The following is a 26558-nucleotide window of genomic DNA, read 5'->3' as shown; positions in this document are numbered from 1 at the left end:
CAATGCTCAACCACTGAGCCACACCGGCCAGATTCCAGCAGTCTCTTGCACATGATTTTATCTCCCTGCCATTTTGAAATCTGGTTGTTTTCTTTTGGCAATGATGATGGCGCAGGCACCATCTCCACGAGGACAGATCCTGGGGAAGAAGACAGGGAGATACCCCATGGGAAAAGCTCAAGAACTTGAGGCGTGTGTGCACTGGAGTTCATCCCCAGAAAGGAGGGGAGCAGCAGGCGGTGGGAGGCCATCGCATGGCGGGTCGATTGACTCCCTTCCTCTGGCTGCTGGGGAGGGCGGGACAGAGAGCACCTTCGCCCCTGGCAGGGCCCTGTATTACACCGCACACCCTGTCTGGGCCCCTCAAGTGGAAAAGGCTTTTATTTATTCCGAGGGAACCTGAGTCTATAACATATACAGATACATAAATTTCCATACAAATATCTTCTTTACCAGCTGTAATTAAGATATTTGCATGTAAAGAGAGCAGTGTGTTCCCCCACTTCCTCCTGGTAGGGAATTGTATTTCTTCCCTCATCCTGGAAACCCAAGTGCTTGGTCTGTCTGTGTCTAAACTGCAGGAGCAAGAGATGGAGGGCCGGGTCAGTATAGCATCAGAAATTTTTTTTTTCTGGTTTAGCTAATCCCACAGGACAGTTAGAGGCGGGGAGGGGAAGAGCCTGAGAGAGTGGGCAGAACACCCACTAATTCTGGACACAGGGAGATAGTCTTTGAATCCTGAGCTCCCGTTTATGTGCTATTGTGACCGTAGGACGTTTTCTTAAATGCTCTCAACCTGAGACCCTCATCTGAAAAAGAGAGCGAGAGAGAGAGAGAGAGAGAGAGAGAGAGAGAGGAGAGAAAGAGAGAAAACATTTTTTTTGTGTGGTGCAGATTAAATCAGATAATGTATGCAAATTGCCTGGTATCTATTAGGCACTCCATAGATGGTAATTATTATTCTTTGTAAGTGAATAAGGTAGAAATTATATGTAAGAAATTTTAAGTGATTTGAAGTTACAAGCCAAGGCGTTGCCCAGGATGGTCTTTGGTGCTGGATACTCACGTTGAAGGGAGACGAGCCCACTCAGGACTCGGGGGAATAAAAAGCAAAGCCCCTCACGCTCAGGTTGGTCTGTCCACGGCCCAGCCGGAAGGAGAGGGTGCTTGGAGCTGGTCCGAGGCAGAGCCTGCTCACTGTGGAACTGATGGGCCCCACCAGGGGCTCCCTGTGGTGCCTGGAGCCGAGGAATTCTCCCACAGACAAGTGTCTTCATCGTTAGATCCGTTCTCCAGGTCTTCTTACTACTGAGGAAGACTTCAGGGTCATGTGCCCTAGAGCTTTGGGGTAGAGGCAAGGCCGGCTTAAGTTCTTCCTCCGTCCTTCCTCTCTCCTGTCCCATGCAAGAGGCTGGCCACCGCTCATTCCTGTGCCTAACGTGAGACAACGATACGCGAGAGCTTCGTGAACTGTTGGCTCGGGTGCTGTTGGTTTTACCACCACCACCACCACCACCACCACCACCAGTGTGGTCCTCTTATTAGATGATCATGCACATTCTGGAAAAAATGAGTCAAGTTCCTCAAGGTCCCAAAGTAGATTGGCAGGGTGGTCAGTATGCCATCCCCCATATCAGGCAGTTACCATGACAACCTTGGCTACCTCTTCCCCCATTGGGTTATGCTCTTCAGCTTCTATAGCTGGGATGGACCTTTGATTTGTGGCCCAGTTTGTTCTTGAAGTTGATCATGTCCTTACCCAATGGGTCCATCCCCAACTTCCTGGTCTTTATATTCATTCATTCATTCATTCATTCATTCATTCATTCAAGTCTTGGAGTCATTGGGTATATGCATGTCCTTTAGCTTTCTACAGCATACACAAAGGAATCCATTCTGTTTTCATCACAGTGATTTTTCTCATAAAAAGTGCTTCGTAAAACTAATTAAAACTGTATGATCTTATGTCAGATGTCTGTAACGAGTAAGGAATAATGCCCCCACTGGCATAGGCATTTTTACATGGATCCTCATAGGTCCCTCCTTGCCAGACACCAGCGGTCAGCATGTGGGGACTCTGGGTAGGTCCGTCTGACAGATGCAGTGCTGTCAGCTAAGGGGACATCTCTGGGCCTGATTCCCCATCAAAGGCCCAAACACCTACTTACCCAGGATGAGGCCTGAGGGAATCACCCATCATTAAAACACCCTGAGCACTGTGTCTTAATACACACGGGACCAGATGTGCGAAGCCATCTGACCAAAGCGTCACTCCCAGGGGGCGGCCTGTGTGGGTCCCGCTCATCTCGAGACGGTTCCGATGAGTCGGATGGCCAGTGCCATCGGCTAAGCCAGACTGACCTGCCCATCTGATGCCAGGGTTTCCTCAGCCGCCCATCAGGTTCAGAAACACTCCAGAACTTTTATTAAACCTCCCTCTCTCCTGTGACCCAAGCCAGGTGGGGACAGGCATTGCCATCATCCAATCCCATGACTACCTTTTTCCAGGCCCCTGGGACCGGCCAGTGCCCTTCTGAAAGACAGAGACCCTCTGGGGGCTTGTCCTCCATCACTCGGCCTGTGACTGGGCCCTGCAGCCGCCCCTGACTCCCAGGGTGGCAGCATGGGAAAGGGCAGGCGAGGGAGACAGTGCCCGGGGCAGGTACCTCCGTCACGTGACATATAACGGAGTACCCAGCGAGACAGCGGGTTCTCCACCCCAGGGACCTTCCAGGAACCCAGCTGACCACATTTCAGAGCTGCACGGAGATGCATTGAGAGCGTGTGGCTGACAGCATCAACGTTTCGCTTTGTTTTCAATTCTGAGATCCTCAGAGTCAACTCTGCAACAGAAAGTGCTTAGGTGGGTGCCCAGGGGACGGGCGATGGGAGGAGCAGTTGCTGTGCAGTGTGAGGAGCTGTGACAAGGACATATCCCCGTGATGCTCTGAAATACCAGGCCAGACTCACCCTCTCCACGCCTGCGTGTGGACAGGCCTGTGTTCTCTCCCACTTCCCTCCCGCCTCGCCCTCTGCCACCTGCCCGCCGCCAGCTCACCTCCCTGTGACTGTTCGTCTCCCTCTGAGACCTTGGAGCCTGCCTCCCTCCTCTCTCCTCTGAAATCCACCATCTCTTCTCCATTAAAGAAACATCTTCCTTTGACCTTCCTGCCCCTTTGTGTCCTTGACTGCTGAAATGGGACGCTTTCCTCTTCTGTCTTAATTTGGGGGCCTCTGATCCTACCACTTCATCGACTCTGCTTTTTTGGGGTCACTAATTATCTCATCCTGGCAAAATTCAAATGACTTTCCTCTAGAAAGTCAAGTCCTCCTTTGAGCTGTCCTCTCTCCCACCTCTGCCCTCCCCACCGCGTGACCTTGTTCCACGCCCAGGCAGCCTCGCCCCACAGTCCATTCCCCTTCCAGGCGGTTTCTTACCTTTTCCCCTCCCCTCGTTTAATGTTCAGGGGCCGCTGTGTCAGACATCTACTTGGGGAGCCTCACACACTCGCCTGGTTATAACACTTTTATGCAGAAGCTGTTTGAATGTAAGTTTTAGCCTCCACCTCCCTTCTCTCTGATCCCTTCATCAGTAGGTCTCCCCTGGAGAGATCAGCAGCCATCAGAACGTGGCTAGCTGGAAATAAGACTCGGCTCAACCATCTCCTGCTTCTCAGACACTCACATCATTAAACATCCTTGGGAGGTTCCCTGAAGTGCAAAGGGCGGTCAACCTTGGACCTGCCCCTCCCCCCACCATCCCCTGGGCCTAATTCCTCACCACACCCTGCGGTGCCTCTTTTTTAAAAAATATTTTTTTTATTGATTTCAGAGAGGAAGAGGGAGGGAGAGAGAGATAGAAACATCAATGAAGAGAGAGAATCATGGATCGGCTGCCTCCTGCACACCCCCTACTGGGGAAAGAGTCCAGAGCCTGGCCATGTGCCCTGACCTAGAATCGAACCGTGACCTCCTGGCTCATAGGTCCATGCTCAACCCCTGAGCCACACTGACCAGGCCTGCTGTGCCTTTAACACACCTCAGTGTCACTTCTTCTTTGCACGTAGTCAGGAACGGCCGTGACATGCACCCCGATCAGGCCAGGCTCGGAGCCTGCCTCTCCAGGTCCCTAGGCTCCCCCCCATTCCTCCTGCTGGTGTAAGAGCCTTGAGCGATTCTTCTCATCTCCCCTCCTGAGCACCCTGCCACTCTCCTTCACGACCCACCCCCTGGAGGCCCCTCAGTGCCACCCCGGCCAGTCTGTGCCCCCTTCCACGATGGTGCTTGCTCATTTCCACTGTCATCTGAGGCCTGCCGCATGCACTCGCTAGGGCTGCCGCATGGGTAACACAACGGAAACTCATGTATCACCGTTTGGAGGCTGACGTTGGAGGCCAAGGTGCCAGCAGAGTGGGTTTCTCCGGAGGCCTCCCTCCTTGACTTGCAGGCGGCCACCTTCCCCCTGTGCTCTCCTAGGGTCTTCCCTCTGTAGATGGCTGGGTCCTAGTTTCCTCCTCTGTGAAGGACACCAGTCATACTGGATTGGGGCTCACCCATATGACCTCGTTTTACCTCGGTTACCCCTTTAAAGACCCTGCCTCCCTGGACAGTCACATGTCAGTGCTGGGGTGAGGATGTCCATGTAGTATATTAAGGGAGGGGAACATAATCCATCACGTCTTCTGGTCCCAACTACCCATCTGTTCTCTCTTTCCTTTCCCTCCTGTCCTTTCTCCATCTGCTCCCCACCCCCATGGAAACCCAGCAGCCCTCTCATCGTCTCCACACGTCTGCTCAGCATCCCTCTGTCGGCTGCACACCCGGGTGTGTTGCTTCATAAGCTGCTTTCTCGGGTCATTCCGTGCTGCCCTCCCGCCCCCGCCCCGGGGAGACCGAGCGCAGGGCCATGTCCATTGTCTCACATGCACAGCTCGTGACCCGGAAGGTGCCGGAGGGATGTCCTTGCTCAGTGACCGCCAGCCCCTCCCTAAGCAGCCCCGTACCCCCTCCTCTGACTTCTCCGAGGCCTTTGGAGGGAGCAGGTTTTTCCTGAGGGTCACGGGTCTCGTACCCCTGACTCTGCTGTCAGTGTGGAGGGGGCGGGCGGAGGCTCCTCCAAGCAGGCGGCGTCTGGCCAGCTCACCTCCTTTCCAACCCGGAAGGGCGGCCGGGCAGGACATCTGGGTGGGCAGCCTGGAGGAGGTGGTGAACTGAGCAATTTTCCCACGGAGGACAGGAGGGACGAATCTTCCCTCAGCAGCTTTGGGAAGGCGCTAGTCGTCTGCCCTAAGGCGGGGAAGGTTCTAGATGAAGTCCACTTCCTTTCACAGTGGTCGCGGGCTGGGGGTCCTGTGGGAGCAGAACTGAGCCGCGGAGGGAGCGTTGGCTGCTGGTGGCTCACCAAGGCGGCGGGCGGGGTGCCGTGTACCAGGAGCGGTGATGGTGCGTGTGCTGAGCCATGGGCTGCCTCTCCGGGCGAACCCCCAAGTGAGCCCGCGGACCAGGATTGGTGTACTCAGCCTTTCTCCCTCGTGGGGCCAGAGAGGCGTCGGAGGTGTGGCCGGGACACGCGCCATTCAGTTGACACACTGCCACCCTTCCCCTTCCTTTCTCTGTCCTTCCGTGCTGCCTTCCTCTCCTTCATCCCTCTCTTCTCTCTCCCCCTGCCCTGCTCTCTCCTGCGTTCACGGTCAGGAAGGGCCGTGCCAGAGGGGCCCGGCGAGCGTGTCGTGGCAGCGCCAGAGGCTAGCGGCACCGGCAGCTTCCGCAGTGAGTCCGGGGTTCCTTTGCGGGGCCGAGGGGCGGGCAGGGCAGCCACACACAGACTGGCCGCTGGCGGGCTTTGGAGAGGAACGTCCATGGGGGGCTGCTTCCCGCCTCTCCTTCCCGCCTCTCCTTCCCGCCTCTCCTTCCCGCCTCTCCCCCCGGGGGCGTCACTCAACTTCCATGGAAGTTTCCTGCCAAAGCCATCGATGTGCTGGGATGTCTCGTGGCGAAAGCATGGTGGGGCGCGGGGCCGTGCGGCTGACAGCAGGTGCGCCCCTGGGAGAAGGCCGGGCGCGTGGCTGCCAGGCTTCTGTCCACTGGTGTGTGGAGGCGGGAGGCCCTGCATGGACCCCGGTCTGGCTGCTTTCTTGCATTGCAGGAGTGTGTGTGCCTTTGCGTTTGAGGACGCAGTGGATGCCTGCCCCGCTTTAGGGGACTAAGATAGCCCGGAGGTAGGCGAACGCTTCGGAGCAAACAGAGGCCTCCCTGCTGACCCAGGTGCAGTGGGTCTAGGAGCTTCGATGTCCAGGGTAGAGCTGGCGGGGTCAGCCCCCGAGGACGTGGGGCAGGCTGTGTCCCTGCCCAGGTGGATTTCTGTGGGCGTTTCTGGCCTGGAGATGGACATGCTGCAGAACCAGTGACGTTCCGTCCGCCTCAGCTCCACCATCAGCCCCATTTAGAGGGCTTCCTCTCTGTGTGCTTGGGGGGCGGGCTCTTTCCCTCTGTGTGGGGAACGGTCCCCGTGGGAGACTAGAACCACGACATTGACCTGTAAGTTCCGCCCGGGCCAGGGAGAGCCAGTCCTGCTACCACCCAAGATGCGCCCCCGCCCCCACCGGCCACGTGCTGTCCACGCGGTGGCTCGTTTGGGAGTGAGAAGCCTCGGTTTCTAACACGCAACCCCGTCCTGAGGGTGAAGGCTGGGTGCATGGCGTCTCTATAGCTCCATCCATCCCCATTCATTCATTCTTGGTGAGGGAGGGGAATTCAGCAGAGCCTCCGGGTTTTCCCGGGACCAGGTTCTTAGAGTCTCCTCCTGGCACTGGCACTAATAACGGCGTCTGGGGAGCCGTGGCAGCGTCTCCAGGTGGACTCCTGGGGGAGGCCTGGGACTGGGGTTGATGTGCGCAGCCTGCGAGTAGCCGGAGTTGATGAGAATGAGCGCGTTTGCTGGCCCTGTGAGATTGTGAAAGCAGCACCCTTACCAGAGGCCCATCCCTCTCTCCTGCTCCCGAAATGTTCGATGCATTTCATTCACACCCGGGCGAAACCTTGGTGTCAGGAGTTGACGGGTTGGTTTCATGCAAGTATCAAATCGGTTAAATGATCAATTACATTCAACAAATATTTGCTACTAGTCAGCTCTGTATTTGAGTGTCTGAATTTGGTCACCTCTGAGAATGGCACGGGAAGCTGCTACTAATTAAACAGAGACCGTGAGCACAGACGGGAGCCTTCCCTGGTCAGCGGGGACAGACAGTCACTCCACTCGTGTTCGTGAGCTGTGCTTGGCGCTAGAGATACAACTGTGACTAAAACAGGCAGAAAGCTCTGCCCTTCGTCAGGGAGATGGAAAATAAAGACGAAGTCGATGATATAGTGAGAACAATAGGTGCTTAGAAGAAAAACACAGCAGAGAAGAGAAAAGGAAGATTTTGGTGGTGATGGGTGTTGTGTGGGGAGGGATGGGGCGTGCGAGCGCAGTTTAGACAGAAAGGTCAGAGCGCTTGAGTTGCCTGAAGAACAGTGCGTTTTCGCTTATTTACTTTAGCCAAGGAGGGCTCTCACGGCTAAAGTCTCTGAAACAAGTCAGATCTGGGAATTCTGAGTCCAAAGCAAGAAACACAGACCTCGGGGTAACAGAGGTAGGGGAGGGCGAGTCAGGGGGCCATGCCTGGCAGCACCCGCGCCTGCTTGGTAATTAATGTGGTTTCCTCTCCGACAGATGACCCGGGCGTCAGAAGGCGGGTACGCTGTGGGCTCATCCACTTGGAGCCGTCAGTCTCTGACTCCATTGGCCATCCAGGCTGTCACAAGCCCTTCCTTCTTTTTTACTATATATATATCTCAGCGGTTCTCAACCTGTGAGTCACAACCCCTTTGGGGATCGAACGACCCTTTCACAGGGGTCACCTAAGACCATTGGAAAACACATATATAATTACATATTGTTTTTGTGATTCATCACTATGCTTTAATTATGTTCAGTTTGTAACAATGGAATTGGGGGTCACCACAACATGAGGAACTGTATTAAAGGGTCGCGGCATTAGGAAGGTTGAGAACCATATATATATATATATATATATATATATATATATATATATATATATAATTGATTTCAGAGAGGAAGGGAGAGAGAGAGAGAGAAAAAACATTAATGATGAGAGAGAATCATGGATCGGCTGCCTCCTGCACGCCCTACACTGGGGATCGAGCCTGCAACCTGGGCATGTGCCCTGTCCTGCAATGGAACCCATGACCTCCTGGTTCATAGGCCGCCGCTCAACCACTGAGCCACACTGGCCGGGCCATCCTTCCTTCTTTTATATCCTGCCCCTGGGGATGACAAGGAATGACAACTTACATTTGCTGAGGCCCCACACCAGGCAGGGACTTTGCCAGGGGCTTTGAGCAAGTTAATGTATTTAATCCACACTGTTCCCACGAAGACGTTAGCGGGGTCCCGCTAGGGATGAGAACGCTGATGTTTGAACGGAGCTGTAGAGCAGGGGCCAGGATTTCAGCCCAGGTTGAACTAAGTGGGCAGCCCTGTCTTTACTCCTCAGTCTCCGCATCCGTCCAGACATACCAGATGGCGGGAGCGGGAGGAAGGGAGACAAGGGAGGCAGGACTCGCCAGGTGACCGAGGTCCCGCGGAGGCTGAGCTGCATGGCTGGGTTGGGAGCAGGGCCGTGGTGGGGTGGGTGTTGCTGTCCGTGCTGAGTGTGCATGAAGGCCCAGCAGCTGCTGCCGCCTCTCCCTGTGTCCCTGTCCCCGGGAATGGGGGCTGGGCATGGAATATCCCGGGGCGTGATAGCAAGGCTCCCCTGTGGCCTCCATGCTGGGAGGAGGTGGAGCTGGACTGGTGCATCCGAGTGCCTGGGCCACGCATGTTGGAAGGAGGGGTGCATGGGTCTGTGTGTAGAGGATGGGGGTGGGGGGGTGCATGCTGAGGCCTGAGACTGGGCAGAGACTTCCCGCAGGGGTCGGAGTGAAGAACTGCATTTGAAGGGAGTCCTAGACTTCCTGCCGGCCTTTGGGGTGGGAGCCACAGCCTGACCTCGTCCCAGCGGAGGCTGCTATGAGCAGGAAGCAGGATGTCCCTCGACCACATCGTACCTACTATGGTTCTGCTAAACATCATCCTCACTGTGGGACCTGTGTTTCTCTGTGATGGGCACTCATGGACTTTCCAGGAAAAAAACTAGGTAGCATCTTATTTGATGGATAAGATGAGCTCTTAGGAAGCGTACGTGGCAGGCAGACCCCCGTTTGCAGGCACAGAGAGCTGCTGTCGCAAAGTGAGGAATTATTTGGGGGTGCCAGGGCTCTCCCCAGTTTTCCCTTTATGCTGAAGGAGGCTGTTCCACCCGCGGTACTGTGAGTTCCCAGACTCCTGGGACATACGTATCCAGCGGTCTCCGTGCACGTCCAGGCCGTGTCTCTCAGTTTCACGACATGTGTCATACGGGGAGAAAGACGTTATTACTCTGTCATCTATCAAGGGTTTTCTTTGCCATCGCAATGGCAGTGTCACTTAGGAATATACTCCAGGCACTTGAACGTCCCTCACTGCAGTCTTCTGACTGTGGGACTATGGCAACCCCGCCAGGCGCTGGTCCTTTACGGCGTGGCCTGCGGTCTGTTCCCTCCACCCCTGGGATTCTCAGAGCTGAGGGGCCCGGCATCACTCACCTGACTTAACAGGCCGGGTCCCCTCCCCACAAAAACACACCAGCAAGCAAAGCAGCTCTTCTCTGCAATGTTAGCCCATTTCAACATCCCTTCGCTCCTCTGTTCTGCATCCCTGTGCCTGTGGAGCCGCGGTGGGAACAGGGGTAAAGATTAGACATGACAGGTTGTATTTCAAGTTAACAAGGATATTTCCTCTTCCCCTGGTCACGTAAGTCCCACCTGCCACTCACACACACGAAGTGTGCTTTCCTTTCAGGCCTTCAACGCACGTCTGTGAGGCTAGTGTCATGAACGTGCCTGGTCCAGGAACCCGCCCGATCCTAGGCACAGCCCTGACACCCGCGTGCCTGCAGCCCAGGGCTGTGACGCCCCACCCAGATGAACCCAGTTTTCCTAAGGAACCTGAGGACACACGCCTGTCTCGGTGCAGGCCCAAGGCGCACAGGGACCATGCCCGTGTGTTTCAGCTGCCACTGCAGCTCTGGGGAGGTTAGGCTGCCATGAAGGTGGCTGTGAGCTGGAGAGGTTTCTAAAACAGCTGGGACTCGGGTGGAGGGAAAACCCACATCATTTATCAGCCTCGGCATTGCAGACAGTGGTTTCCAAGCCTTGCCATTCAAGATGGTTGAGGTTGGTCTTTTGGGGAGACCCCAACCCCTTCTCCTGTGGGTGAGGCCTCCTCGTTATGTGCTGCTGCGGCCTTACAAGTTCAGCGAAATGGGTTCTGGGGTCCTGGGGCCAGGCCTCTGGGTTCCCACCTGGAGGTTTATCCTGAGAGAGGAGCCCTGCCCATTGAATGGTGATCAATCTTTGAATTCCTAGTTCCCTCCGCATTTCGCTCTCTGATGCTCTCAGATCAGCAGGACAAGGGCGGCCTGGCATGGGCGGGGCTCAGGTTTCTGCCCAGTGGCTGTGGGCGTGGGGGCGGGGGGGGGGATGACAGGGAGGGGAGAGAGTCCCGGGGCTGCTCACTGGGAACGTTGCTCCAGTCTCCATGCTGAGTTTCTGAGCTCCTTGTTCTGAATCTCACCTCCAAGCTTGTCAAGTCTGTCTGCCTCCACAATCCTTGGGGACCGATGACTCCTGAGCAATTCAGACGTCTGCAGGTCTGTGACAGGACCTTCTCTGGGCGCTGGGGGGATGATGTGAGTCCGCCCTGCCCTCTGCCAGGACCTGCTGGGCTGCTCTTTCCCTCTCCTGAGGATCAGACAGTTCCTCTGATTTTTGCTGGTACTTGGGGCTGAGCTAATGGCTGGTGGATGCCTGGTGCAGCCTCCGACCTCCTGGCTGGAGAAGGTGGCTCTCCGCTCAGGAGCTGGTCTCAGAGCCACATGCCGTCAGCCAGGCCCTGTGATGCCCTGTGGCTGGGGAAGCCCTGGCATGCGGGTGCCACCCTGCTGGCAGGGAAGGGGAGAAGGGTGGGCAGAAGGCAGGCTGCAGTGCTGCCCTCGCGGAGCACGCCAGTTTCCAGCTGGGCCCCTGGGATCTCTCGGCGTCTCTCTTCCTAAGTTCGCTTCTAGAAATCGACATGTTAGCCCTACAAATACAGGCTAACTGGAGGGTTGGCTTTTGCAGGGTTTTATGGAAATTCTCTCGGCTGCAGTGACAGAAAGCCTTACCCAAGCTATCTTAAGCAGAAAAGACAATGTATGTGTCAACAGTCACCGAATCCAGATTTAGGGAATGTTTCTGGGGCAGCTGAATTCTAAGACCCAAATCAGTCACCGGCCTCAGCCTCTGCTGCTTCTCTCTCCCTCTGTCTCTCTGTCTTCCTCTTCCTCCTGCCTGAGACGGCGATCGGAGAGAAAGAGACATTCATGGGAAAGAGATTTCCAAACAATCAAGGCTGATGCATTTTGAAAGTCAGAAAGGAAGACTGGTGTTCCTCAGAGAGGCCTTGCCACGGACAGCCCGCTGAGCAGGCCTGACATACCCCTGTCACGTCTGCAGGAGTCGGCCAGGCTTTCCGGGGAGCACAGCCTACAGAGGAAGGCTGAGGGCCACGCCCAGGACTGACCGCTTTCTCCCTCTGTCTGGGGAGGGACCCTGTGTCCTGGGGTCACTGTCATGAGCTCACACGGGGCCCGTGTCGGGCCCAGCTTCCTTCCCCGCATCTGCACGCAGATTTCGATGTTTCTGAATGACAACCCTCCTTCTGCGCTTACGGGTGTGTGTTTCATGGAAATCTGATTCCAGGATCTCCATCACTTTTTCCCAAGTCTGCCGCTCCCACCCGTCAATGCATGTCGCTTACAGCATATGTACAGGAGCCTTCTCTCGGTGGGAGGGTGCGAGAACGCCCTGCAATCAGAACTGTTTCGGTGTGAGGCTTGGATCTTTGACTTGTCAGCCTTTTTAATTCAATTAAATTGCTTAAGCCCTTGCTCCCTCCCTCCTGGCATCGCCTAAACCAACAATTCTCAACCTGTGGGTCGCGACCCCTTTGGCGGTCGAACGACCCGACCCTTTCACAGGGGTCGCCTAAGACCATCCTGCATATCAGATATTTACATTACGATTCACAACAGTAGCAACATTACAGTTATGAAATAGCCACGAAAATAATTTTATGGTTGGGTCACAGCATGAAGAACTGTATTTAAAGGGCCAGAAGCTTGAGAACCACTGGCCTGAACACTCACAAGGTTGTGGTCCTGTGTCCCTGTTCCCTGGGACAAGCCTTCCACTTTGGGCATCTCCTTCTGCTGCTCTATGGAAGCAAGCAGAGGCTTAAGTGAATGAAGATGAGGACTGCTACCCCGGGGATCACCCGCCCCAGCCTTACATGGCGCCACCTCTAGGTGACTCCGAGAAATATATCTTCTCCCAGTTCTGTTACCCTGGGAACAAGATCACAGGTGACCTGCTCTGATTTGCCTTCTGCGCCCTTGGAGACGTGAATGTGTATACTAGTAAGAGTAGGAAGGCGTGGCTCAGTGGTTGAACGAGGAGGTCATGGTCCCATTCCCAGCCAGGGCACATGCCCGGGTTGTGGGCTCGATTCCCAGTGTGGGGCGTGCAGGAGGCAGCTGATCAGAGATTCTCTCTCATCATTGATGACTCTCTCTCTCTCTCCCTCTCCCTTTCTCTCTGAAATATATATATATTTTTTAAATGAGTAGGAATGCTTTTGAAAAGATCATGCAACTGATTACTGGCTTTGCATTTAAGACTTTCTCCTGGTTCATCTGCAGAGCAGTCCTCCCGCCATCTGACCTTGAAGGGGGAGCCAAGAGCCAGGGCTTGTTTTTGGAGAGAGAAGGAGCCACCTGCAGCTGCAGCGCCCCCAGCATGGCCTGGGATGCCAGATGCTGCATGGAGGGACGGACAGCTCCTCCCTCCCTTTCATCCGAGACTGCCCTTGGCTCACACGCTCCACTGCAGAGCGGCGCCCTGGGGCCTGCTGTAGAGGCGGGCTGTGCGGGACCCGGGCGTCTCAGAACCCCAACCTTCTCCCGGCGCTGGGAGGGGCCTCCAGAGGTTTCAAAGGGAATATTTTATTTTGGTTAAATTAGCCTGAATCTAAACTGAAACCTGTCAGTACCCGAGTTGTACAGATTAATTGCAAATCTAGATTTAGCACCAGGAGACTTTATTCTCCTGACGCCTTTTACCCGGTCGTGTTGAGCAAGAACGTGGGGTGCGTGAGGACCGGTCCAGGCCCGTGTGGACCATGGTGCATCTGAGCTGAGCCCTCCAGCTTTGTTCAGTGAATTGAGCCCTTTTAACATCTTCTCTAGCGTTTGTTTTCACGAGGAGATTTGAGAGCAGGGAGGAGGCTCCCCGTCTAGGCATTCCGAAAGGAAGATGGGGCCGAGTTGTTTTTCCAACCACGTCTTTGACTTGCAGTGTCTGCTCTATAAAGAATATACTGCTCAGGGCCGAAGGGGACAGTGAGGTCTCGAATGAGCGCCAGCACTTAGGCAGGACTTGAACAGGAAGACAAAAGGACGCTATGAAAGGCATGTGCTCTCGAGCCTCCGTCCCAGAACTTGCTCAGGCCAAGGTGGCACCGGTGAGTGAGTTGGGGACATCACAATGGGCGATTCATCCTCCAGGCCCTCACTGCTCACGCTTGGCTCCTAAACTCCTTGCATTCTGGGGCGACTCCAAGAGTTTTGCCTAATCCTGGGCCTCCGGGCTCAGCCTGAGACAGCCGTTCCTCGGAGACGCTGCTAAGTGGCTGCTTCTGCGTAAGCTGCCACAGAGCCCTGCTCAGAGGGAGCAGGCTGCAATGAGGGCTTGGTGGCCCCCTCTGTCCCCTTCCCTCCCAGAGTCCCCAGCATCCCTGAGACCTGGGGCTGAGGTCTCCACTGCGTCTACAGTAGTTGGCCCTACCTTGTTCAGAGAAGGGAGAGAGGTGCACAGAAGGCAAGCAGGTCTGCCTTATTCAGTCAGAAGTCTGATGTCGCTGCAGAAAACCTCAGTCCCTGTGTGAAGGTGGCATCCACGGAATTCCCGTAACGGTGAAGCCACGGACAGACGTGTGCTTGTGGCTGCACCACACACACACACACACACACACACACACACACACACACACACACATGCTGTAGGTCTAAGTCAGACAGGCACTCCGCTGAATACACCCCCCAGGCATCCACCCACAAACTTGGGAAACAGAGTTCTGCCAGGTGACCCACACACAGCCTGTGTGCATCAGGGTGGAGAGCAGGAAGTAACCCAACTGAAATTTAAACGTCGTAACACTTGACCTGTATGTATATGTGTGCTGTAAATATTTTTACTTATTTCAGAGAGGAAGGGAGAGAGAGAGAGAGAGAGAAACATCAATGATGAGAAAGGATCATGGATCGGCTGCCTCCTGCACGCTCCCTACTGGAGACCAAGCCCGCAATCCGGGCATGTGCCCTTGACCGGAATCAAACCATGACCTCCTGGTTCATAGGTCAATGCTCAACCACTGAGCCACGCTGGCCATGCCCGGGTTTCGGGCTTGATCCCCAGTGCGGGGCGTGCAGGAGGCAACTGATCCATGATTCTCTCTCATCATTGATGTTTATCTCTCTCTCTCCCTCTCTCTTTCTCTCTGAAATGAATAGAAATATATATTTTTTCAAAAGCATGTCTGCCCCTTGCATGTTTTAAGTTGCCATCTAAAATTTTCAACATAATTTTAAAACAGTTGCCAGTGATGCCATTTTCAGAATGTAGTAAATAGTGACATTAAAGATACATTATTTCTTTAATGTATCTAATGAACTTTAAATACCAGAAAATTTAATAGAGCATCTATTAAACACATGAACAAGTCCTTAAACAATTTTACATGCTTTCTTTTTCTTCTTGAATTTATATTTTCATTCCAGTTACCCTACCGAGTTTTATCCTTATGTGTTATGTTTCTATGCATGAAAGCCTTTTATTGGCCACTCTGTCATAATTTACTATGACAAAAGTATGTATGAAGATCTAAATTTAATTTTTAATGTCCAATAACCATAAGTTTCTAGATGTTAAGAGCTTTTGGATTGAGTTATCATTACAATTATTAGTAATATACAGAAATAGGCAGTGGATCAACATAGTGCGCATACATGCCAACGTTTGATGAATATGAGAAATTACAAGTATAATATTTCCAACACTTCATGTATTTATTAATAAATATTATTTATTGCTAAAGTAAGAAAGGTTCCGGATCAATTCTGTTTCTTTCTCATTTTTACAAATATCAGAAATGAGAAGTGCTATTCACAAGAGACAAATAGGCGAGAAAGGAACGGGTTTTGTTACTGACACATGACTCCGTTCTTGACACTATTATCTAGATACTTGCCTAAAATCTCATACGGCTCTCTTGCCAAAATTCCTCTTTAATCTTCTCTCGACTGATAATTCTTTTGGATCAGTTGTTTGAAAAGAACTGGAAACGACCCGACTGCACAACCATTTATTCCCCAGCCGCCAGAGACATTTAATTTCAACAACTGTACCCATATTTCACGGCGTTTATCTGTACTCTAGGTTTTCTCTCCAGAGATTGAGAATGAACAAGAGAGTGGTCTTTCCTTTTGAGGGTGCCAGGTAGGGGTGTGTGTGTGTGTGTGTGTGTGTGTGCGCGCGCTCGCGTGCGCGCATCCAAATGTAATTGAGAAGGAAGATTGCTGGCCCACAGGGGTTCTCCGTTTTACAAAACACACCCACACTACAAATTCTCCTCGGTGGGAGAATTGACAGCCAGTCCATACCCGTCTCACGCGTGTGCGCTCATCGAAGTTTACACCCGCTCACTCGATTCCTCCCTCCTTGTGAAGGGGGAGGTTTCAACGTGGCACACTGACCGTGGATCGTGTCTATAACCATCCCGCGGGGCAAACGCAAGAACCAGTGGGGAGGAATCTGTTCTTTCCAATGTTGTATTAAGAGAAACGTTCCTAAATTCCTGACTTCTGTTTTTTAAAACAAGAACCCGGGTACAACAGAACATTCTACTAGCTTCGATCACAAATGTACCTTTCTTTCAAAAACGTCATCTTTGCACAGAACTTAAATGAAGTCCGCTGTGTTCTCTTTATTCATGGAGAGGGTTTTTCCCTTTTATTGTTTTTAAATTTACAAATGTGATACATGATCAAGATAAAATTTTGAAATATTCATAATGAAACCTGAGGGGTGTTGTTTTATTTTTTTAAATCAGGGCTCACCATCACCCCCCTTTCTAGAGGAAGCCACTGGTGTAATGTAATGCTATCTTTCTGGACCTTTTCCTGTGCGCTTATAGGGTGATACATTATTGCCAGGGATATGTGATTGGCTTGTGTGCACGTATTTTTACATGAATGAGAATGCTGATACAGATTTTGGATGTCTGGAGTTTTCATGTCACATCTCCTAGGCATATTCCCCATCACCACACGATATTCCTTTATATACCGCATCTACATTTAGTGACAACGTGTTGCCCTCACAAACAATGAAATAACCATCTTCAACCAAGGATTCCTGCTTCCAGGAGCAAGTATTTTTGTAAGACTCTTAGAAATGAAATCGCTGGCTCAGAGGCCACTTACATCCCCAGTGTGGGCAGATTCTGCCAAAGGTCCCTTGGAAGAGGCCGCCTTACCCTGAGCAGCGGCATTTGAGAGCCACCCTTTCCGCACACCCTCTCCAGCACCAGATAGTATCTATCGGTCTTTTCCATTTTTCTCACGTGACATTTAAAAAAAAAATGTGTCTCTTTGTTGCTGCGATTGGCATCTCTTCATGTGTCCGTGGCCATTTGTAGCTTTTTTGTGGGTCGTGTCTGCTCTCACTCTTTCCTCACTTTTCCACTGGGTTGTTTTCTTAAACTAATTTAAAGGGCCGCTTTATAATATATGGATTGTAATTCTCTGTCTGTTATATGTATATATTGCAGATATTTTCTCTGTCATGTGTCTTAGCTATGTTTATTTTGTATTGTTGCCATGCAAAAAAGTATTTACTTTTACAAGTTGTATCTCTAAGTCCTAGTCTTTATGGCTTCTTGAACATGTGTCTTATTTAGGAAGGTCTTCCTCTCCTAAAGTTATACAAATACTTTTCTTGAGTTTTCTTCTAATATTATTATTGTTTTGTTTTTTTTATGTTTAGCTCTTTAATCCATCTGGAAATGATTTTTGTATATGGTGTGAGGTAGGTATCTACGTGTACTTTTTCAATGAACAGTTCATTGTCCCAATGCTTTGCTTACTAACCCATCATTTCATGTATTTGATGCCAATAGTTACCCATGGGTCTGTTTCTAGACTCTATTTTGTTCCATTGATCAACGAAATTTGTCTGTTCCTACACCTATAACACAGTGTACGCATTGCTGTGGTTTGATAATATGTTCTGCTATCTGACCAAGCAAGTAACCCTTGTTGTTCTATTTCAAGTGTATCCTAGTTTTTACCAGGCATTTGCTTCTCTAGACGGCTTTTGCGATCATTGTGTCAATCCCCACACATCATTCCATTAGGGCTTTTATTTGCATTGTGTTGAATTTTTAGACTAATTTGAGAGAGGCCTGGGAGATTTAGGAGATGTATGATACCGAGTCTTCCTATTCCAGGAAAAGACATGTCTCTCTAGTTGTGGAGGTCTTCCTTTATGTTTTTCAATACTTCTCTTTAGCTAGACCTTCTATATTTTCTGCTAAGGTTTAAGCCTAGGAATTTTAAATGTCCTGTTGCTATTGTTTCAAACAATCTCATTTTCTACTGAATTGTGAAGTAAGCCCTTGCTGTCGGTGTATATGAGAATGGCTTCATTTTTGGATGCTCATTTTACTCCTGGGTAGCTTACTAAAGCATCTAATTGTTCTGATTGCTTTTTAATGAATCGTCTTGAACAGTCATATCATATGCAGACAAAGGCAGTTTTGACTCTGCCTTTTTTTAAAAAAAAAAATTTTTTTTTTATTCATTTCAAAGAGGAAGGGAAAGAGAGATCAAAACATCAATGATGAGAGAGAATCACCGATTGGCTGCCTACTGCACGCCCCCTACTGGGGATCAAGCCCACAACCCAGGCATGTGCCCCCGACTGGAATGGAACCTGGGACCCTTCAGTCCACAGGCCGATGCTCTATCCCCTGAGCCAAACTGGCTAGGGCTTGACTCTGCCTTTTAAATATTCTACCTTGTTTTAATTCTGCTTTATCACATTGGCTAGTACCTCACCCGAACGGTGTTGATAAAATCAGTGGTAGACGATACCTGTATGGTTCTAATGTGTCACGAGTAAATATGATCGTTGGTGTGTTACATGGAGGACATGACCTTCTATTAGTAATGAACCAGAGCTTTGAATCGGGAAAGGTGTTGGAAAAGGATAGCTTTTCTCCTTTTACTTTAGTAAATTAAACAGATTTTTTTTAAAAAGACTGAGGCATTCTTTTATTTCTAGTACATAAAACGTGTTGAGTTATAATGTGGAATTATTATAACCTATTGCTGATTCGATAAGATACTATTTTATTCAGGTTTTGAGACTATGTTCATAACAGAGATGTTTTACACATGTGTAGATCAGTTACCTAGACAGTGTCTGTATTCGTATGTTAAAGGCTGCTTGCTAAGCTTGATTGATTGGGTCAATAGGGAATTTGAGCCAGAGTGTGGCTGGGGCAGTTTCTTTTACTTCCTGTTTTGGTTTTGGTTTGGAAAAGTATCAATAGGATAGAAAACTTTAGTAGAACTCACCCATAAGACCAACTGGTCCTGGTACATATTTTTAATGTATTGCTTTTTTTTTTTTTTTTTTTTTTTTTTTTTACTACAATTGTAATTGGTTTTGTATTTAAGTTTTTATTTTTCTTACCTTTTTTAAAATTAATATTTTCGAGTATTAACTCAATCATGGCATCTATACTTCAAATTTTATTGTTGCAATGTTCTTAACATTTTTTCATTGTGTCCTTTGTGTCCGTATTAACCTTGCAAAAGGTTTATGTTACTTTTGAAAGAACTAGCAATTGATTATGTAGATACACTAGTAGTCTGCTTCCCTCTGCCCTTTTGATTGTTTATTTGATTTGTTTTGTACTAATTCCTCATTATATCTTTATTATTTATTTTTTCTTGCTTTCTATAAGTTTGCCTTGTATATCTTTGCTACCTTTTTAAAATAGAATTCTTATTTAGTTAAAATCTACTTTAAATTATTTTAGAAATAAGTGCTTAAGTGCTATAAGTTTTTCCCCAAAATTACTTTAGCAATATTTCATAGCTCTCAACTAATAGGACTGTAATTATTATTATTATGATAGTTTTAAATTTTATTTTCAATTGTTTTCTTTGCCAAATAGTACTCTTTTTAATCGACCAAAGAGAACCTTTTAAAAATTAACCTTTTGTTCTTCATTCCTATTGTATTTTATTTGGTACAGTAAATGTTTCTTACTTTCAGTTTATTTACCTTTTTTCCTCCTTGGAATTTTAGATTTCCTTTGAGGTATAACATAGTGATTGGTGTTTGTAAATGATTTTTAGATAATTGAGAATAATATGCAACCTCTTAGGGGGCCTGACAACACACGGCACTCACATCTAACAGTGACAACTCCTTATTTGTATTTTAAAAACACATCTCCACTTACGTTGTCTTCCTGATCTGTTAATTTGTGGAAGAGTGTTTTATTTTCCCATCCTAATTATAGGTGTCAGTTCCCTTTTATTTATAACCTGTTTTACTCTTTATACATTTTTGGTGCTATCTTAATTGGACCATAAAGCTTTATAATTATCATAAAGGTGAATTTACCATCTTTAAATATGCTATAAGTCACTTTGTTGCCATATAGTTCTTGGCATCCTGAAATTTTTCATATATATATTTAATTTCAATATATTATCTATTTAATATATATTATCATGTACATGGAATAGTCTATAGTCAACATATATTCATATTTTCTTTTATTGTTTCTCATATTTTTGCATTCTTTCATCTTTAATATTTTCTGATATTTCCTTTTAGATATACCTTTTATAAAGAACATGCATTTGATTTTTAATATACTTTTTTCTTAACAGATAGTATTTGTACTTACTGTCTATAGTGACATTCCTTAAACTTTTTTATTTTGTGCTTTCTACTCACCATTGTCCCATTCCTTTGTGTACTTATTTTGTTATTAATTAGAGGTTTTTTGGTCCTATTTTCCTAAAACTGATTTGGAAGCTATATGTTCTATATCTATTCTTCTAGAAGCTACTTTAAAATTGTAGCAAGCTCATTTAAATTTAAGTCATTATAATCAACAGCTGATGGCTGTCTGTGAGCTCCCTTTCGGTCCCTTGTAAGGACAAAGACTTTATCAGGCTTTTAATTATCTCTCTACCTCATTTTCTATGCACTTATGGCTGAAATTATCTAGAAGTTTCATTCCAAATAAGTATTGCTAATAGTGGCAGTGGTAACACTGTTAGCATTATTAGTATTATTATTTACTTTATGACTTTGTTTAATAGAAGCCTTTATTAGTAGTTGCACCCCATTTTGCTACCAAATTAGCAGCCATTTATTTAGATTTAAATTGCATTTGTGTGGCTTATTTGCTTTGCACCGTTGTATCCCGAGTCAGTGTATATTCTAACATCACTTTTCTGTTTTCCTGTAGTACAGCCTCAATTACTTTTTGCTTCTTCATTTCCTGTCAAGGCTGTGAGGGGTCAAGTTTCTGAGTCTTGGCTTGTCTGAGGGCTACATCACCTTCTGTCTTTACACTTGCTACGGAGCTGTCTTGATTATAAAATCCCAGGCCGCAAACAACTTCTGCAAATCCATGTCATCATTTATCTTCTCAATTCCTTCAAGTGGGCCAGGCTAACGTGATTTCTCTTTGGAGAAGCGAGATTGCCCGTCTCCCCCATAAGTCATCCTCCTTAAATGCTCATTATTAGGATTCCTCCAACCGGTCTACGCTGGCAGTGGCTCTTCTGATTAATAGTTCATCAGGAATTCACAGAGAGCTCTCTTTATCGGCGGTAATCAGTTTCCTAACAACAAATCCCATGTATCAGCCGGAAGTTCCCATCGCTAGGGCTGCCTGTACTAATGATGCACTTAGGCCCCGAGTTCTACAACAGCCTGTGACTGTTACTTCACTTACGCTGATGCCAGCAACCTGCTGAGCGGTGAGGGTCCCCGTAATGTTTTTCCCAGGGGCACCCCAATTTCCGTCCCATCCTCTTGCCCTGGACTCTCAGATCCGTAGGCCTGCCCCCCCCCCCCCCAATGGCTGATGTCCTCCTCGGGCGGTTTTGAGAGTTTCCCCTCACTGGCCTGTGAGCTCTTGCTAAGACCTGCTGTGCCTTCTCTTGTGGCCCCGTGATTTCTCATTAGCGTGTGGTCTTCCATACTTTTGAACTTCTCCGTCCCCTTCCCTGGAAACACGGAGCCCTAGGTCGTGGTGAGAGAACATCAGGGTGATTGTGTGGAAGTGATAGGCACATCAGATGCACATGGGCCATATTGTGTCTGAACCACCTTGGCCACAGAGTCGAACCCGAGGCCTGCAGATACTCCGATACCTGACGCCTCGCTCAGCGACTCTGGACTCCCTCTCACGGCTAGGTGCCCCGTAGCCCCAGATCCTGACACCGTCTCTCCTCCCGAAATCATCTGCGATCTCTCCTTACCCTCCAGCCAGGGGCCTTTCCATCCTGGAGGTGTGCCCTCTCATGGCTCCTCTAGCCGCCTTCGCTGCTGCAGGTCTCCTCTCATAGGCTCTGAGCAAGTTGCACGAAGGGGTGTCTGTCTTAGGATAAGATGCATCGGGTGCCTCTCCGTGGGAAGCGTGCAGGGAGACGGGGCTGACTCCGGCCGCCGGCTCACCTCTGTGCACCTCTGTCTCCACCCCTGCTAGGTCGGAGGTCACACCATGCTCCCCATCCGCTGGATGCCCCCCGAGAGCATCATGTACCGGAAGTTCACCACGGAGAGCGACGTGTGGAGCTTCGGGGTTATCCTCTGGGAGATCTTCACCTACGGCAAGCAGCCCTGGTTCCAGCTCTCCAACACGGAGGTACAGGGGCCTCGGGGGGCCTCGGCGGGGGGCGGGGGGCTGAGGCTGACAGGTGCGAGCTCAGGCCAAGACTCAGACGCAGAGCATGAAGCAGGAGGCATAAGAAGGGGCGGGGGAGAGCTCCTTGGTAGGACGAAACGATAGCTGTAGGAAATGAGGTCTAATTACCCAGAGCATGAAATCAGATCTCCGAATTGAGACGCAAGTCACGGTTCTCTGTGCTGGGCTGCTCTCAAAAACCACCGCTGTTCGCCAAGAAAGACAAGGATGACAAAGAGCCACTGCGAGGTTTTCACTTGTGCCATCTTGTGAGGACGCCCCGCCCGGTAGGCCCCCGTCGTCTGCGTCCCCAAGGCTCCGGGCCTGCCAGGCGGGGAAGTGCCGGCCGTGAGGGAGGAGGGCAGAGCCCGTGTTGTTCATGGGACACAGTGAACTCTAACGGTTAACACAATAACAGTAAACACCAGGGGTGCTTCTAATTTACACGAAGCCTAAAGAATACAAACCACATTTAATTTCCAAGCACCTTCGCGATGTGTGGACTCAGTGCTTTTCACACAATCACCTGTTGAGGCGCAGGACAAAGGAAGGGAGGGGGGCCGTGTGGGGTCCTGAGATGGCCTGGCCAGGGTCTCAGAGGCATGAGCTTCTAGAACGTGGGGGAGGCTCAGACCAAAGTCGCAAGCCTCTTCTGCTCCCAAAGCCGTTCTGTTATGCTGGCCCTGGAGCCGGGCCGACCCACGATTCAGTGCAGCTTGTAGACAGGGAGGGGTTTCGTCTCCCGACGCAATAAACCCAGGCGAGATGGCGTTCATCCCCATGGCCTAATGTTTTCCGGAGAAACGTGCACACAGGGCCTTTTCAGATTGGAGTCGTATCCAAATACCCAAGAAATTATCTTTTCTTTGGAAGCTGTGTTCATCTGTGCTTTCTTATGCCCTGGCCACTTAACTCAGGGACATCTCATCATTGATAAGCTGAACGGGTCCTGAACGCCTTTTCTAAAATAGGACAAAACAGTTTAATGACCTTTAAAAAAAATAAAAGTGTGTATGTCCGAACCCATTTGTTATGATGTTTTAAAAAATTGCTCCTTTCTTCCTGGGGGTGGGACTGGTGGTGGGCACACACATGCACACGTGCACACACACATGCACAGACGTGTGCCCTGAGCGCAGCTCAGGTCGTCTGGTGGCCCCGTAGAGACAGAACCTGGGCTGAGGGTTTGAGTGGCGGCAGAGGCCCTGGACATCCAGGCTGGCCTGGTAGCCAACAGTGTGTCTCTGGTCCTTTCCAACTGCTTGGCGAGGCCTCGGCCTTGAAGCAGGCGTCTTACCCCATCCCCTGTCCCTCCCCACCAGCCCCGGCAGCCAGGTAGCAGCCATCACTGGCAGTCGGGTTCTCTACGGAGATTGACCGCCTGGTCAGCCCACACTGGGGGGTTGGGGGGGGTGGGGGGGGGAGAGCCGGCTGAGGGCATAGGCGTTGGCCTTAGCAGTTGCTACTGCACTTTGAACTGGGTCCCTTTTCCTGGGGTCACAGGTGGTGGTGGGTGGAAATGGCTTTCGTAAGAGTAGGGACGTGAGCTGCCGAAGTCCTACCAGGATGGCCGAGAAGTGAGCCATCGCAGACTCCGGGGTCGACACGACCCAGAAGGAGATGTACGAGGGCTTGACAAGCCAAGCCATCCAGGGTCATCAGAGTGACACGGGGCCACAGGGAGATAGAAAGAGAAATCAAGACAGAGGCTTCAGGCGCTCCCCGAGGTTTCTGTGTGTTTTGTCAGCGCCACCTATCTTCAAGTGAGGGAACTGCAGCTCGGGGCAGGTGCCGTGCCCCAGGCTAGATGGCGGTAGAGCTAGTAGTGAGAGAGCTAACCCTTAGAACCACCTGAGAAGTGGCAGGTGAAACCTTGAAGATTCACATGTTCAGCATCAGCGGAGAAGGTCCTTGAGGACTTGAAAATGCACCACAGATGACAGGCTCGGTCCCCAGATGCCCAGCTGGGGTGGGGCCAGCCCTTCGTGCTGTGCGTTCCCCGACTCCTCTTTGTGGCGTTCCCTGCGTTATGGGGGCCATGTGGTCCCCTTCTTGTTCTCACCTGGTCCCCACAACCCTGGTAGGAGGCGGTCAGAGCAGACAGTGGGTCCCATCGCGCAGGTGAGTGTGCTGAGCTCCTGTGAGGTCCAGCGTGCACTGGCCGCCCAGCGGGGCCCTGTGAGTCCCCCCTTGTGCTGGGGACTTTAAATTAAATGGCACATGTGGTTTAGTGCGGAGAGCAGGGAGCATGGGCCTTGTCGAGGCGTGGAGGCACTCTTGGCGAGGGGCACAGAGGCTGGGCCTGAGAGGAGCTCCCCAGGAAGTGGGACCCCAGGGGGAGACAGCCATGGAGGGGCCAGGTGGTCCCAGGTTCCCTCAAGGGGTTTCAGAGTCGGGCTGCTCATCAGAGGGGGAGGGGCAGGTCAGAGGCCAGTCCCACTCCTGGGCAATGAAGCAGCCGGGTCGTCCGGAGCAGCTTCAGGCGCGAGGTCAGGGGAGAGGCACTGGGAGTCTATCCAGGAAGGCCCGGCCGGGAGGCGGAGTGCCAGGAACATCTGTGGGCGCCCCTGGCGATGCCACACCAGCCCCTGTCCTCGTCACCCGCACACACAGGACTGACGAGAACCTCTGCTCTGTCCCCTGCCCCGCCCGCGGCCTGTGCCGTGGGTCCGGGCCCTGTGCTGCACCCACCAGGGAAGCCGCGGCCTCCGGCGGGGGCCCGGCCGAGCTCCGATGTAACGTCCCCATTCTCCCCGCTCTTCCAGGTCATTGAGTGCATCACCCAAGGCCGCGTGTTGGAGCGGCCCCGCGTCTGCCCCAAGGAGGTGTACGACGTGATGCTCGGCTGCTGGCAGAGGGAGCCGCAGCAGCGGCTCAACATCAAGGAGATCTACAAAATCCTCCATGCGTTGGGGAAGGCCACCCCCATCTACCTGGACATCCTCGGCTAGGCCCGCGACGGCTGTGGTCACGGAGTCTTGCCTGTTGCCTCCTCTCTCCAGCCTCACACGCCCCCCCTGCCCCCTCACAGCCCCTTCCCCGCCCTTGACTGAAGCGAACATCTTCATATAAACTCAAGTGCCTGCTACACATACGACACTGAAAAACGGAAAGAAGAAACCCTGTAAAGGCAGTTGGCGTCTATATGTATATAGATATATAATATATATATTTATATACCTACTATCTATCTATATCTACAGAGAGATCCCTTCTCTAATCCCCAGAGAAGCTGCTAACACAGAAACCACAGGACTACAACGACAACTCAGACAATCGTCAACATGACGAACACAGACACAAGTTCCCTTTGACTTAAGCTGTGGCCCGTGCCTCCTCGGCTCTGGCTTTTCAGGGCGGAAGACCTGGACGATGCACAGAGACGGGGGCTGGGAGGAGCTGGGTGGACCCCGATCCCCTGCACAGGGGGGCGCCTGCGTGGATGGCACCGGCCGTGCTCAGCAAGGACCCGCGCCCGACCTGGGCCTCCCTCTCCCCTGGCCACGCCCCCAAGCCTTCCCTCTTCCCGGGACCTTCGTCTCCTCCAAAGACCCTGTTTCTACTGGAAAGTGTCGTCCCTATGCCTCCGGGAGCCGGCGATGGTGCCCACACACTGAGCAAAGAGCAACAAGGACACGTGGTCCGGGTGGCCACAGCGTCTCCCGTGTAACCCACCCCCTGGGGGGTGTCGTCTGTCCTCGGAGCATCAAGAACTGGCGGGCTTTCTGGACTGACAGGCCCACCGAGGAGCGAGCTGTGACCCCAGCCCACCTCGAGGCACTGCGCTGCCTTTTCATCACCCGAAGGACTCCCGGGCCCCGCCTCCCACACTCAGGCCTGCGGGGCGTTGGGGTCAGAGCAGGGACGTGCCCGTGTTGTCTTCACACGTGGATACAGAGGGTCTCAGCAGCGGGAGACTTCGTCCTTGTTGGTCCTGATAAGATGCACCCCTCTGGGTCCTCTGCTTCCCCCGGATCCCGGCCCCACCTCCTGGCCGTCTCCCAAGTCCACGGTGGACCCGTGGCACAGGCCCTGGCATGCTCCTCGCGTGCGGGGCCCTGGGCGGATTGGTGTGTCTGCCTGCCTGGGAGCTGCCGTGGATGCCCAGGGACTGAGAAACCGCTGTGGGGGTGGGGTGGGTGGGGGCGGGGATCCTCTGGGAGAGGCCAGTGCGTGGCCAGTGCCGCAGGCCCTGCGTCCTGATGAGCCCTGCTCAGGGACAGAAGGAGACGCCTGGGCCGGCGCCCGCTCCCCTGCCTGCCCTCCCGGCTGCTGCTGTCCAGGACTGAGGGCCACAGAGCTGGGACCACAGCCCCAC

General features: G+C 51.3%; 1 protein-coding gene across 1 annotated transcript in view; it reads left to right on the top strand.

The window, feature by feature from the left end:
- Positions 1 to 26357, top strand: part of NTRK3 (neurotrophic receptor tyrosine kinase 3) — a 213996-nt gene extending 187639 nt beyond the window's left edge. Inside the window, exons 16-17 of the mRNA XM_036355835.1 lie at positions 22043 to 22201; positions 25006 to 26357. Of these exons, the coding sequence (XP_036211728.1) occupies positions 22043 to 22201; positions 25006 to 25191 (345 nt within the window). The 3' untranslated portion in view covers positions 25192 to 26357. The remainder of the gene's footprint in view (positions 1 to 22042; positions 22202 to 25005) is intronic.
- Positions 26358 to 26558: the final 201 nt, after the last annotated feature.

Source organism: Myotis myotis, unplaced genomic scaffold (assembly GCF_014108235.1).
Source record: "Myotis myotis isolate mMyoMyo1 unplaced genomic scaffold, mMyoMyo1.p scaffold_m19_p_23, whole genome shotgun sequence".
Taxonomy (NCBI): Eukaryota; Metazoa; Chordata; class Mammalia; order Chiroptera; family Vespertilionidae; genus Myotis; species Myotis myotis.
This window is presented reverse-complemented; position numbering and strand designations above follow the sequence as displayed.